Genomic DNA, 12,302 nt, shown 5'->3' with positions numbered 1-12,302 from the left:
ATGGTATCAGAGCTAACTTGGGTAATATGGGCTAGCTGCTGTTCGGGCACCTTTGAAACCTGGTCGGAGGCTATAATAGTACCGATTCTCAAGAAAGGCGGTTGCCCTGAACCCGTCTGTTACTGCCCAGTTTGACTCCTTGATTCCTTGGATAAAATGATAGGGAGAATTTTGCTGAATCATCTAGAAGAGTTGGCTGAGACCAATAGCATGCTCTTTGACCTTCAGTTTGGCTGCCGAAAAGGTTTGGGGACTACTAGGCACGGGTTAAATCTTAATTTATGTATCTGTAAATATACCTTATGTTTTCTGGGTATTTAATTTGACGATTGTAGTTCATGGACCACAGCCGTTAACATCAGAAAGCAGTATTTTAATAAATGTATCTCCGCGTTGCTTCCTTTTGCTACCAAGCTAGGCAATAAGGTGATTAGCGAATTGTTGACCATCTACAATACAAAAGGCTTATCTGTGGCCCTACTCAAGGTGGGAATCGGGGGCTGTAATGACATCGCTCAGCTTCAGATGCTGGAGTACGCATTCTTCAGGAATCTTTTGGACTCCCAGTTTCTTGCTCCACCTTTGTTTGTCACGCAGATCTAGGGTCCTCTATTTCTCTGATTTGATTAATATTTATTATGGCATAAAGTCTGGACCAGTGATTTCACTGTTTTAAATCATTCTATTCTTAATGCTTGTCTAAAGCTGACCAGTTCTGGAGCTTTCCTCTAGTTCAAATCTGGTATATATTTTTACACTAATTTGAGCCAAGCTGAATATTTTGACCCACATGAAGTCAGCTAAAAAAACAATTTCTGCCCTTCCTCCAAAACCAAAGATTTTGTATGGAAATGGTTAAATTTTGTAATTGGAGTGGAAATGACCATTCTAACTCGCGCCACTAATCTTACCGGCTGCCGTGAGGGGAACGGCTTGTTGCTCTTCTTTCTTGCTCCTCTTCCACCATGAGGGGACCGGCCTTGGAGCTTCTGCTGCCTGCACTGCTGCACAGCGCCGTGAGGGGAACGGCCGACTACAACATCCAGAAGCCCAACCTGGCGCAGGCCAAACACGTCAATTGAGGGCGCCCAAGGCCCTCAAAAGTCCCGAGGCTCTCCCGCAGCACGGGACGGGCGCGGGCAAAGCCCGGGCCAAGGGCAGGCCCGCCTGAGCCCGTCCGAGACTGTGTGAGGCTGGGCTGGGCCATCTCCCTTGGTTTTTCAACTGGATACTGATAAGGATCTCGTGAGTAACCGGTTAAGTTTGGGGTCCGCTACGGATTATGTAACCGGTTCCTTTGGACATGCTCAGCGTCCCCATAGTTTTTATCTAATGCTCTTTGTGGAATTTAGATGATCAATAAGGGGTACTGGGGATAAGGTTATTGAGTTGTCTTCCTATTTTCTCATTTTGTATACTACCTACCCCGAGTATTGGTCTTATGAGAGTACCTAGGCTGGTTTCTGGTACATGCAGTATATAGGGGTATCTGCGTATCTCTGTTCCCTATTATTATTAAGTATAATGTTATGTTATGTTATGTTATGTTAATTTATTTCTTCTATAGCGCTCGGCTACTCCAAGGAGCATCCCGGCGCTTTGGTGAAGAAAGAACAGCTAGTAAACAACAACACAACAACTTAAAAGCAGACACAGGAGAAAGATCACGTTTATTTAGTAAAAAGCCACGTTTTTAGCTCTCTTCTAAAAGTAAGGAGATTGGGAGCCTGTCTGAGAGCGAGTGGTAATTCATTCCACTCCTTCGGGGCTAAATAGCGAAAGGATCGACCACCAATCCTTGCACGCCTGATCGTCGGGACTGTCATTTTAGATAGACAGGATGATCTCAGAGATCTACTAGGTACATATCGAGAGAGGCGTTTCCTTATGTACTTAGGGCCAGATCCTTGTAGAGCTTTAAAAGCAAAAGTCAGACACTTAAAAAGAATTCTTTTGGCGATTGGTAGCCAGTGTAAAGAATTCAGTAAAACCGTAGCTCCTGCTCTTCTCGGAAGTCCGTAGATAGCACGGGCTGCTGAGTTCTGGACTACTTGCAAGCGGTTCAGAAGATATTTTGGTAAACCCAAAAAAAGAGCGTTTGCGTAGTCCAGTCGAGATCCGATCAAGGCCTGGACAATAATCTTCCTATGCTGGAGAGACACTAGAGGAAGAAACTTCCTCAGCATTCGCAAAATGCCAGAGCATTTGCCTGAGAGGCACGAGATATGTGGCCCGAAGGACAGTTCACTGTCCACAATCACACCCAATTTTTTTGCCTTGAAAGACACATTGTCAGGAGGGAACAAGTCTTGTGGCCACCAAGCCTTCCAATCTGGTACACAGGTGCATCCAAAAAAGAGCAGCTCCGACTTATCGGAGTTGCACTTTAATCCATTACACCTGAACCACTCAAAGACCGCACTAAGGCAGTCCCTGATCTTTACGCCGTCGAATGCCCGCCCCTATCACAAGTGAATAGGAGCTGGGTGTCATCGGCGTAAAATACGATCTGGGCGCCAAAGGATTCCGCGACTACCGCCAGAGGTGCCATAAAGATGTTAAATAGCATGGTGCTAAGAATGGAACCTTGCGGAACCCCTACCTCTAGCGGAGCCATATCAGCGGAGAATGGTGGCGCCCAGATCGTTTGCCGGCGGTCGGCCAGAAAGGATTTAAGCCATTTCCACACCGTTCCCCGAATGCCGCTCTCCCAGAGTCTTATAAGGAGGCGATCATGAGGAACGGTGTCGAAAGCCGCCGACAAATCCAACATAACCAACATGGTCCTTCCCCCAGAATCGAGTACTTCCCTGATGGCATCAGTGACCTCGAGAAGAGCCGACTCCGTGCTAAAATTTGCACGGAACCCAGATTGCGTATCATGCAACAGGTTGTTTCCTTCGATGAAATTGGAAATCGTCCGATGTGCAAATCTCTCGGCCACTTTCGCCAGAGCAGGGAGAAGGGAAATAGGCCTATAGTTGGCATGGATGAGGGGGTCCAAGGTGGGCTTTTTGATCAATGGCAGGATCAAAGCATGTTTCCAGGCCTGCGGGACCACTCCCGTTGACAATGAAGAGTTTAGAAGAGGGTTCAACAAGGCATTTAAGGCAGGTGCCACCTTCCCCAGATGTTTAGCCGGGCACGGGTCAAGTGGAGAGCCTGATTTTAAGCCTGACAAAAGCTCTAAGGAGGTGTCAAGGCATAGATGTGGAAATTGTAAAAGAGAAGGGCCTAGATCCTCCCTGAAAGGGGAGGGGGATGAAGGATCCACAGCCGACCGAGAGCTAGAGTGGAAAAGAGAGGCTTGAATGGTAGTGATTTTATTTACAAAAAAATTTGCAAGCTGTTTTATCCATACTTCTGAATGAGTATGAGCTGGTGTACAAGTGGCTGGAGAGGTGAAATCCAGAACAACTTTAAAAATTTCTTTGCATCCATTTTCAGCCTCATCGATGCGACGTTCGAAATAAGCCTTTTTTTCACTCCAGATCGACTGGTGATAGGCTTTAGTTATTGCTCGAAACTTCAATTTCTCGGTCGGGTCATAGGCCCGTCTCCAGACTCTCTCAGCCCTTTTGCAACCCTGCCGCTGCTCTCTCAATTGGGGGGTGAACCATGGGGCCGACGCTCTGCGTTCACCTGATTTAAGCTTTTTTTCGGGGATTAAGGTCTCGAGTCTGGCTACCAGCCAATCATGAAAGAGGCTAAGGTTATCTTCCAAGTTGCCCAGAAGAGGACAAGGACAGGTGGTAAGGGCCTCAGATAACATATCCACCGAAAGCAGATGGAAAGGGCGTGAGGTTCGCGTGGTCTCAATTGATTCTCTCACCCGAGTCAAAGTAATGGCAGGTACGGAAAAAGAGATCAAAAAATGATCAGACCATAATACTGGTTCTATAGCCGTTATCGTAATAGATTTTGTTGAAAAAATCTGGTCTAAAATATGGCCTTTATTGTGCGTCGGTGTCTGCAAAAATGGAGACAGTCCTAACGTAGCTGTGATGTCACTAAGTTTCATTGCAGCGGGGTCCAATGTATTGTCCATATGGACATTGAGATCCCCAAGTAGCATGCAATGTTCAGATCTGAGACAAGGGACTGAGAGCGCTACTTGTAGTTCATCAAAGAACGGCCCTACAGGACCCGGGGCTCTATACAAAAGAATCCCAGTACAAGCCTGGAGAGGGGAGAGCTGAAGGGTGAAACCCAAAGCTTCACATCCCTGGATATTCTCTACCGGGAAGGTTGCGCAGGGTATGTTTTTATTTACCACAAGAGCTACACCTCCCCCTCTGCCCGATGTTCTATCCCTCCTGAAGATGTTGTATTCCGGAGGGATGGCATTGGCTAAATCAGGTGCAGAGCAGTCACTCAGCCAGGTCTCAGTAAGGAATAAGCATGACATATTGGAATTCTGTAATAAATTCCAGATGTCAAGAGAGTGACAGGTCAAGGATCTGGTATTAAGAAGAAGACATTGATATGGGGCCAGGGTATTGTCCTGCGCGGATCCAGTAGCCATTGGAAGATGCCAACCGCAAGTCGGACAGCCTTTCCTTAAGGCTCGGCAGCCCGGAAAAAAAGAATGGCATAAGTTGCGAGGAGGGCGAAGAGCGAGTAAGTCTACCGAATTATAACAGAACATATCCAAAAAAATAACACAGAAGTTATGTAAAAAAATACAAAATTCAACAACCCACCATCCAGCTCCGTCCGCTGCCGAGACGCTGACGGGCGCAGACGGGCAAGACTCCGGCAAAAGCGGAGGCCGACCCGCTGCGCGATCCCGCTGCGCTCGGAGGACTGGTTTAAATAGTCCCTCCAGGTGGGGAGCTGAAACGACCCTCCGGTACACCCAAGATGGCGCTGGAAGAGCGACAAAGCCCTTCTCAAGATGGCGCCCGGTAGGAAGTTAAAGAAAACCCTCAACAACCCCAGAACCGGACCCGCACAAGCGGCGGTGTGATAAACTATTAAAGTGCAGGTAAGGGGTGAGCCCCAGGAGTACTACCTGTTAAAATCAGGGGATAAAAAATAAACGAACAGAAATGCAAAAACTGGCTTTTAAAACCACAACGCGCTCACCACGCTGCGCAAAGCTGTTATAGCTGCCTATGCCTGGCCAATCGTTTCAATCAGGCTGTTCAGAGCCCGAGGACCGCCTTAAATAGTCCCTCCAGGTGGGGAGCTGAAACGACCCTCCGGTACACCCAAGATGGCGCTGGAAGAGCGACAAAGCCCTTCTCAAGATGGCGCCCGGTATAATATATTATTATCGGGGGCCTTCTGCTCCCTGTAATCCTTGGTCTTAACTAAACACAACATTAACAACATGTCGAAAAGTAAATTATTAAAAGAAATGAATAATGTAGCTGAGACCCAAGGCTCCACTATTGACTGGTATCTTGTGAAGGCGGTCAGCGCCATCAGTGTTGAGATAGATAAGGCAGAACTGCGGCTTTCGCTAGGACTAGGGAGTGCACCCGATCCTGTAATTACGATCGATTCACAGGTGGAGTCTAATACTGAGGCCAACACATGTAAAGATCTCCACACTGTTCCCATTTGATTTCTTTAGGTTCAGACCTTGTCCCAGACCTTTCTGAACATAGAAAAGTACATAGTTTACTGGAATATAATGGATCACCTACCCCTAAAAGGAAAAGGAGTTGTAGGAAAATCCAGCAAAAACAGGGGACAGCAAATAAATGCATAAAGGTTGCAGCTCATAACCCTAGAGTGGAAGATCCATCCAATATGGGGAGTATGTGTGATGCGCAGGTTAATAAGATCATAGCAGCTCTAACCCTCACATTAGAAACATACCTTAAACCACTGGAAGAGAGAATAGATAAATTGAATGGCGAGGTTTTTAGACCCAATGTGATACTTAACAATTCTGAAAAGTTGCATAAAGATAATATAAACAGGCAGTGGGAAGGCTCACAAGGTATAGGAATAACACCTGCCCCAGGGAATATATTTGATACCCCAAGGGATGAAAGGGCTGGAGCATCGTTAAGCTCTAATCCTGGGGTATTAAATACAGTCGATGATCTAGCTCCTTTAGGACAGAGAAAGGAATTATTGAGGAACAGCCATCCCTCTGAGGCAGGAAGCCAAGGTTTGAGGAATAATGAGGCTAAACAGGTTCCCATAAATCGGTCAGAAAATGATCCAGAGGAGGTAAAAAGGACAAGATCCATTAATTTGCCTCCGGATTGCTGTCCGTATGTGGCAGTATTAGTGAACATCCCTCCCCTTAGTCCGAGCATAACAGAAACCCATGCCTCTCTTATAAACAAAGTGGTGGATTGGTTAAATCATAACTGTGGCTACCCTGTCAGCCATTCAGACCAGATCCTTATGACAAGAAGAGTAAATTGGATCGCCCCTTTAAGGAAATTAAAGAAGGGGGACTGTGTCATTGTTAATTTTAAGAACCCATATTATGCTAGGACTAGTTTGGAAAGAGCTTCTGCTCGGCCAGAAAATGATGGACGTATCTTACTCCTTCCACTTGGTTTTTTCTATGGTCACTTAAAACAAGATACATCCATGGTTTCAGATCGGGTTCACCGTAGAGCTAATTGGGCTATGCCACCCCGCTAAATTTTGCCCTGCCTACCCATAACAGATTCCTGCCACTCAGCACCCTTGAGGAGAATGACTGACAAAGCCCTGCCCGCCATATCAATGGAATGGCGGGCCCTAGTAATATGAGCCAACAAGGGGCAGAGGGGTCAGTAGGACAATTGTTATTCAGACAGGAGTTAAGTCCAAAGGGGGATATAAGTATTTTGGAAGGTATGAACCTGAGTAAAGAGCAAGGTGAATTCACAGAGGGCAATTATAGTGAATCTGTAGAAGAAGACCATCCGCCCCAGGTAGTGATCACTATGACTAATGCGACCAGGGATGACCAGTCCCAGATGACTCAGGTAGTTGAATTCACAGAGAGACCTAAAAATAGTGGGTTTAGTATAGCCTCATGGAATATAGCCGGATTGAAAATAGATATGTTAGGTTGGATGGATTTTGTTAACAAACATGACATTATATGTATCCGGGAAACCTGGTGTTTAGAACATGTTAACCTTGACGGGTTTGTCTCTTATAATTTACCTGCTTTGCGTTCTACAGCCAGTAGAGCAAAGGGGGGATTGTTAATACTTATGTCCATCAATCTGCCCATTGAAGTTAAAATATTTATTAATGTTGGATGCCATGCACAGGTACTTTGGATACATCCAAAAAATAACTGTGGGCCAAAAATCTGTTCCGCTCGTGGAATTCGCGGATTTTCGGCAATTTCGCGATCCGCGAATCTCGCGAAATTGCCAAAAAGTCGGCAAATCTGCTCGCGTGCGGATTTTTTTTGGGCCCACAGGAGGCACTTACAGTTAAGGCAGGTGCTTTAGTTGAAGCTAACTTTGTAACCATTTTAGAATGGCGCAAGCAAGCTGCCAGAGTTGAAGTTGCTTACTTGCAAGTTGCAACTTCAACTCTGGCAGCATGCCGGCGCCATTCTAAAATGGTTACATAGTTAGCTTCAACTCGGGCACCTGCCTTAACTCTGTAAGTGCTTCCTGTGGTCCAAAAATTCAACCTCAACAGGAAGCACTTACAGATATAAATAAAGCAGGTGCCCGAGTTGAAGCTCAAATTCAGTAACATTTTAATCAGCCCAAAACATTAGTGAGCACGGTCGAGGCTGGGCATGTGTGCTTTAACCCCATATCTGCCATCGAAAATTAGCTATAATACTCGAGGGAGCCCGTGTAGTTCCTGTGACCAGGAGGCTGCTTTCTCCTCACCTGCTGCCCAGCTCGCTATCTGACCCTTTATACACAAGAGGCATGTTGACACGCATAGAAGCCCCGCTCGTTTGGCCCCGCACCACACACTAGCGGTATCAAACGTCTTCCCGCCCTTTCCCAATTATGATGGACAGCTCACTCAAGGGACCTCGCGCCTTATTGGCGCGGTGGCAAAGTTACAGGCACACATGGTCTGTGGAGACAAATCTTTTGACCCTTTACGCAGCTGTAGTGTAGGAAAAGCACTTTACATTTACCCAACGAGGTAGCACTTACTGGATTAGCCAGTAGAAAGTACTCCAGTTGAGTAGAGGTATTTCCACAAAACGGTGGCATCTTCGTGGATAACTATGCAGGGCAGGAGTCATTCTGGCACGAGGCTCCTGTCACAAAAATTAAACCTCAACAGGAAGCACTTACAGATATAGCAGGTGCCCGAGCTGAAGCTCAAATTCAGTAATGTTTTAATCAGCCCAAAACATTAGTGAGCACGGTCGAGGCTGGGCAAGTGCGCTTTAACCCCATATCTGCCGTTGAAAATTAGCTGTAATACTCGAGGGAGGTCTTTGAATCCCTGAGTTTCTCGTGCGCAACCCCCGCAGCTGCAGTGTAGGAAAAGCACTATACATTTACCCAACGAGGTAGCACTTACTGATTAGCGAGTAGAAAGTACTACAGTTGAGTAGAGTGCAAATCGCAAAAAAATCCACGAGATTGCGGGAAAATCCATGAATTCGTGGATTTTTTTGCGATTTCTCGTGAATTCGCGGACCGCAAATCCGCAAAATTTGCCAAAACTTAAAAAAAATGGCCGGTAAGTTTTGTTAATCAACTTCTAGAACAATTTGTTTGATTGTACACGTTACAAGGTAGGTACAGAACTGGAGAACGTAATTGAAAAATTGGGTAATGATGAGGATGTCAATTTTGATATAATTTGGGTGGATGATTTTAATACGCCATTATGTCCTTTGTCCGTGACTAAGGTCTGTGGGTTTAAGCACGATACAGGAGACGCACAATTCTTATGGAGAAATTTTAAACACATTTATGGCAAAATTCGACCTGGACATAATGCAGGGTGAAAGAGATGGTAATGGAAATTTGATCCCTACCTTTCCAGGTAGAAATGCCAATACTATTATTGATCATGTATTGGTTTCTGCAAATATTGTATCTTTCTGTACCACACCGGGGATAGAAGACTTACTATTAAGTGATCATAATTGTATTACCATGACTTTAGCTGTATGGGGCGATAGATGTCCAGCAGTACAAACAATGATTGGCAATGTAGCTCCATGTAGACCCAATGGTACTAGGATAAAGTGGAAAGGGGTCAATCCGGACAAGGTAATAAAAAATATTGTCACCAATTCTTACACTGAGATTCTTCAGAGCTTGGATATTAATGTCGAATCAGCCCATATTTTAACGAACTTTTGTAAAATAAATGGAGTAATTAATAGCATTATGACTACCACCTCAAATAAGACATTTATGCAGAGTAGAGGTTGGTTAGACCATGCATGCACTCACTCCCTCAACCAACTAAAACAAGCACTGGCTAATAGGACTAGGGATATGGCGCTTGTTAAGAATTTAATACTGGCTTACAAATTACAATTAAAAAGAAGAAAGAGAGAGCTCCAAGAGGATGCCTGGGACAAATTAACAAGGGCCGTGGACACATCTAACAGCCAGCTGTTCTGGGAAACAGTTAACTCACCCTGCCTTAAAATTGAGGAGGTTCCTGAAATGACATGTTATGTCAGTGGTGAGGCATGGGTTGCACATTTCTCTAGCATTTTTAACCCAGGAAATTCAACTGTAACGGATCCCGGGGATCCAGGTATCTGGCCAATTTTACCCCTAAATATCACACTAGCTCCTATAGACGTATATAAAGCCTTGCCTGCTCTTTGGGGCCCCATATTAAATAGAGCATTTAATGCGGCGGTAATAGAAGGGGCGCCCTCTACGTGGGGGGAATCAATAATTATCCCCATATTTAAGAAAAGGGACAGATCTGAAGCCAAAAATTCAAGGCAAATTTTTCTTTTAGATTCGTCAATTAACATTATGAGTAGGGTTCTACTTGTTAGGCTAGAGGAGTGGGCTGAGGAAAAGGGAATTTTAACACAGTCCCAATATGGTTTTAGGAAAGGGCAGGGAACCCTTAAACAGTGTATTAATTTGGATTTAATAATTGTAAAATATACACGTGCAAAGCAAGGGTCCCTTTTCCTATGCTTTGCTGACCTTAGCAGCGCATTTGATCTAGTGGATCATGCCCTGTGATGGCCGATTTTACTAGGTCTCGGTGCCCCGGAGTCTATTATTTTCTTTTTTGCAAGGCTTTATGAAAAATTATTAACATCTGTTCGGTATGGCCAAAGGGGTGAGTGTACCCCCAAGTTTGAGGTTAAATCAGGCATCAGGCTCCACTGCTCTTTACACTTTTTATAAATGGAGTAGACGCAGCACTTAAACTTGCAAAATCGGATGCACCTCAGGCGGAGGGTCAGGGTGTGCCGGTTCTGCTTTACTTTACGTACTTGTATCTAGAACACCTATAGTCCTACAGAGGTTAATAGACAAGTTTGTTGATTTTATCAAGGGTAGAAAGTTGCAGATCAATATGACCAAAACTTACACTATGATTTGTGGCTCAAGGTCTGGGAGAACTAAATCCTTCTTTGTATAAGGACAGAAAATACAAACAGTAGACGAGTTCTGTTACTTAGGGATAACTTTCTCTGGTAACAGTAAATGGTCACAGGAAATGAGGAATGTTAGGTCCAAATTGGTAAAAAGTGTACACAGGGTCTTTAGGTTTGCTGCCAAGCTAGGGGACCGCCGAATTAAAGATATGTTGCACATTTACCAATCGAGATGTACCTCAATCGCACTTTATGGCGCTGGGGGCATGGGGCCTTCACTATCATGGTGATTTGCAAACAGGGGAAAACAAGTTCCTTAAACAGCTGCTCTGTTTACCCACTTCTGCGTCTTCCGACTTAATACATAGCGAAGTGTGGATCAATTACCTGACAGACCTAATTGGGTTGAGACCATTGCTGACATGGAGATCTATATGGATGAAAGAAGAGACCTCATTCAAAAGAAGCATTATTAAAGATTATCACCATCTATATAACTGTTTAAAGATTCCTTGTCTTAATTACATAGTACAAACTTTCAAGGATCTATTTAATATAAATATCTTGGAAAACCCCAATGGAGCAATAGAAATTTCCAAAACTGAATTGACAAATACATTTTTGTGGGAGAAAAAACAAGAACGCTCAAAAAGTAATGGGCATTTAACAACTTGCCAGTTCTACTACTCCCATTTAGAAACTGAGGGATTCCAAGCATATTTATATCAGGTAACTAGACCATCACATCGACTTGTTCTCACAAGAATGAGATTAGGCCTTGTCCATCACCTGGTAGCATTTCCCTGTGTTAAAAAGTATCCAGCTTCTCCTTGCCCATGTGATCAACATACAAAACAGAGCACCTTGCACTTTCTCCTTATATGTGATTTGTTTTTGAACCTCCGTATAGCTTACCTCAAACCTCTGTTTAAAAAATATTGCACTTTAACTACGAATTCTGCTATGAGTCTTCTGTTTACATTGGGAGAGCCTGATATCTGTTTTTTTACTGCGACATATATTTTAAAATCCATTGATGCAAGGAAAAGTATTTTGTTTTAAACTGTATCAATAGTTAATACTGTACTCCATTGATTTAATGAACTGTATAGGCTTTTAATAATGTTTTATATGTGCTTTTATGGTTGTTTTATCTGAACCGAATAAAGCTTATTGAATTGAATTGACTATTCTACCTCAGCCATGTCAAGCAGTAGCGCACTGCTATACAGAATCGTCAGCATAGGTTTGTTTTAATTCATTTTAAATTTGATATTTTCCATTGCTTAGTCACTTTTACAATACTTAACGCTTATAAGGTTTGCCCAATTCTCTTTGTGATGGTATTTCTACTCAATGCAATATGCACTTTATGTTCTTTTGTCCTATTTTTCTCTGCCTCATAAACGCTTCATTTGAACTATTTTACATCATTTTAATTTTGAACAATGTCGGCCAGCATTACTGTATTTTTACAACAACTGAATTCTGATTTGATGCAAAAGTTCTTGTTTTTTATGGTCCTTGATATGGTTAAGGAAAAATATTAGTGTGCAGTAATGATGTTTATTAGCCCGTCTTTTATGTTTTTATGTGTACCGTTTTTATACCATTAATCTGTAAGTTTTTCTTTTATGGTTCCTTTCAAGATAATCAAATAAAGCTGACTATAACTATAACTATCTAATGCTACCTATAAGGATGTATGATACACCAACCCATGCATGTACCAAGCATACCTTCGCCTTTACCACGCTAATACCACTATCATTCATGTCTTTAACATACATGTCATTACCACAAACATACATAAGGA

At 43.7% G+C, this 12,302-nt stretch overlaps 1 protein-coding gene across 1 annotated transcript in view; it reads left to right on the top strand.

Annotated features, from left to right (window-relative positions):
* Positions 1 to 5,335: 5,335 nt before the first annotated feature.
* Positions 5,336 to 12,302, top strand: part of LOC144767825 (uncharacterized) — a 173,574-nt gene continuing 166,607 nt past the window's right edge. The window contains exon 1 of the mRNA XM_078651201.1: positions 5,336 to 5,543. Coding sequence (XP_078507327.1) covers positions 5,336 to 5,543 — 208 coding nt within the window. The remainder of the gene's footprint in view (positions 5,544 to 12,302) is intronic.

Source organism: Lissotriton helveticus, chromosome 7 (genome assembly GCF_964261635.1).
Source record: "Lissotriton helveticus chromosome 7, aLisHel1.1, whole genome shotgun sequence".
Taxonomy (NCBI): Eukaryota; Metazoa; Chordata; class Amphibia; order Caudata; family Salamandridae; genus Lissotriton; species Lissotriton helveticus.
The sequence above is the reverse complement of the archived record's forward strand: the minus strand, read 5'-3'. Positions and strand labels throughout refer to the sequence as shown.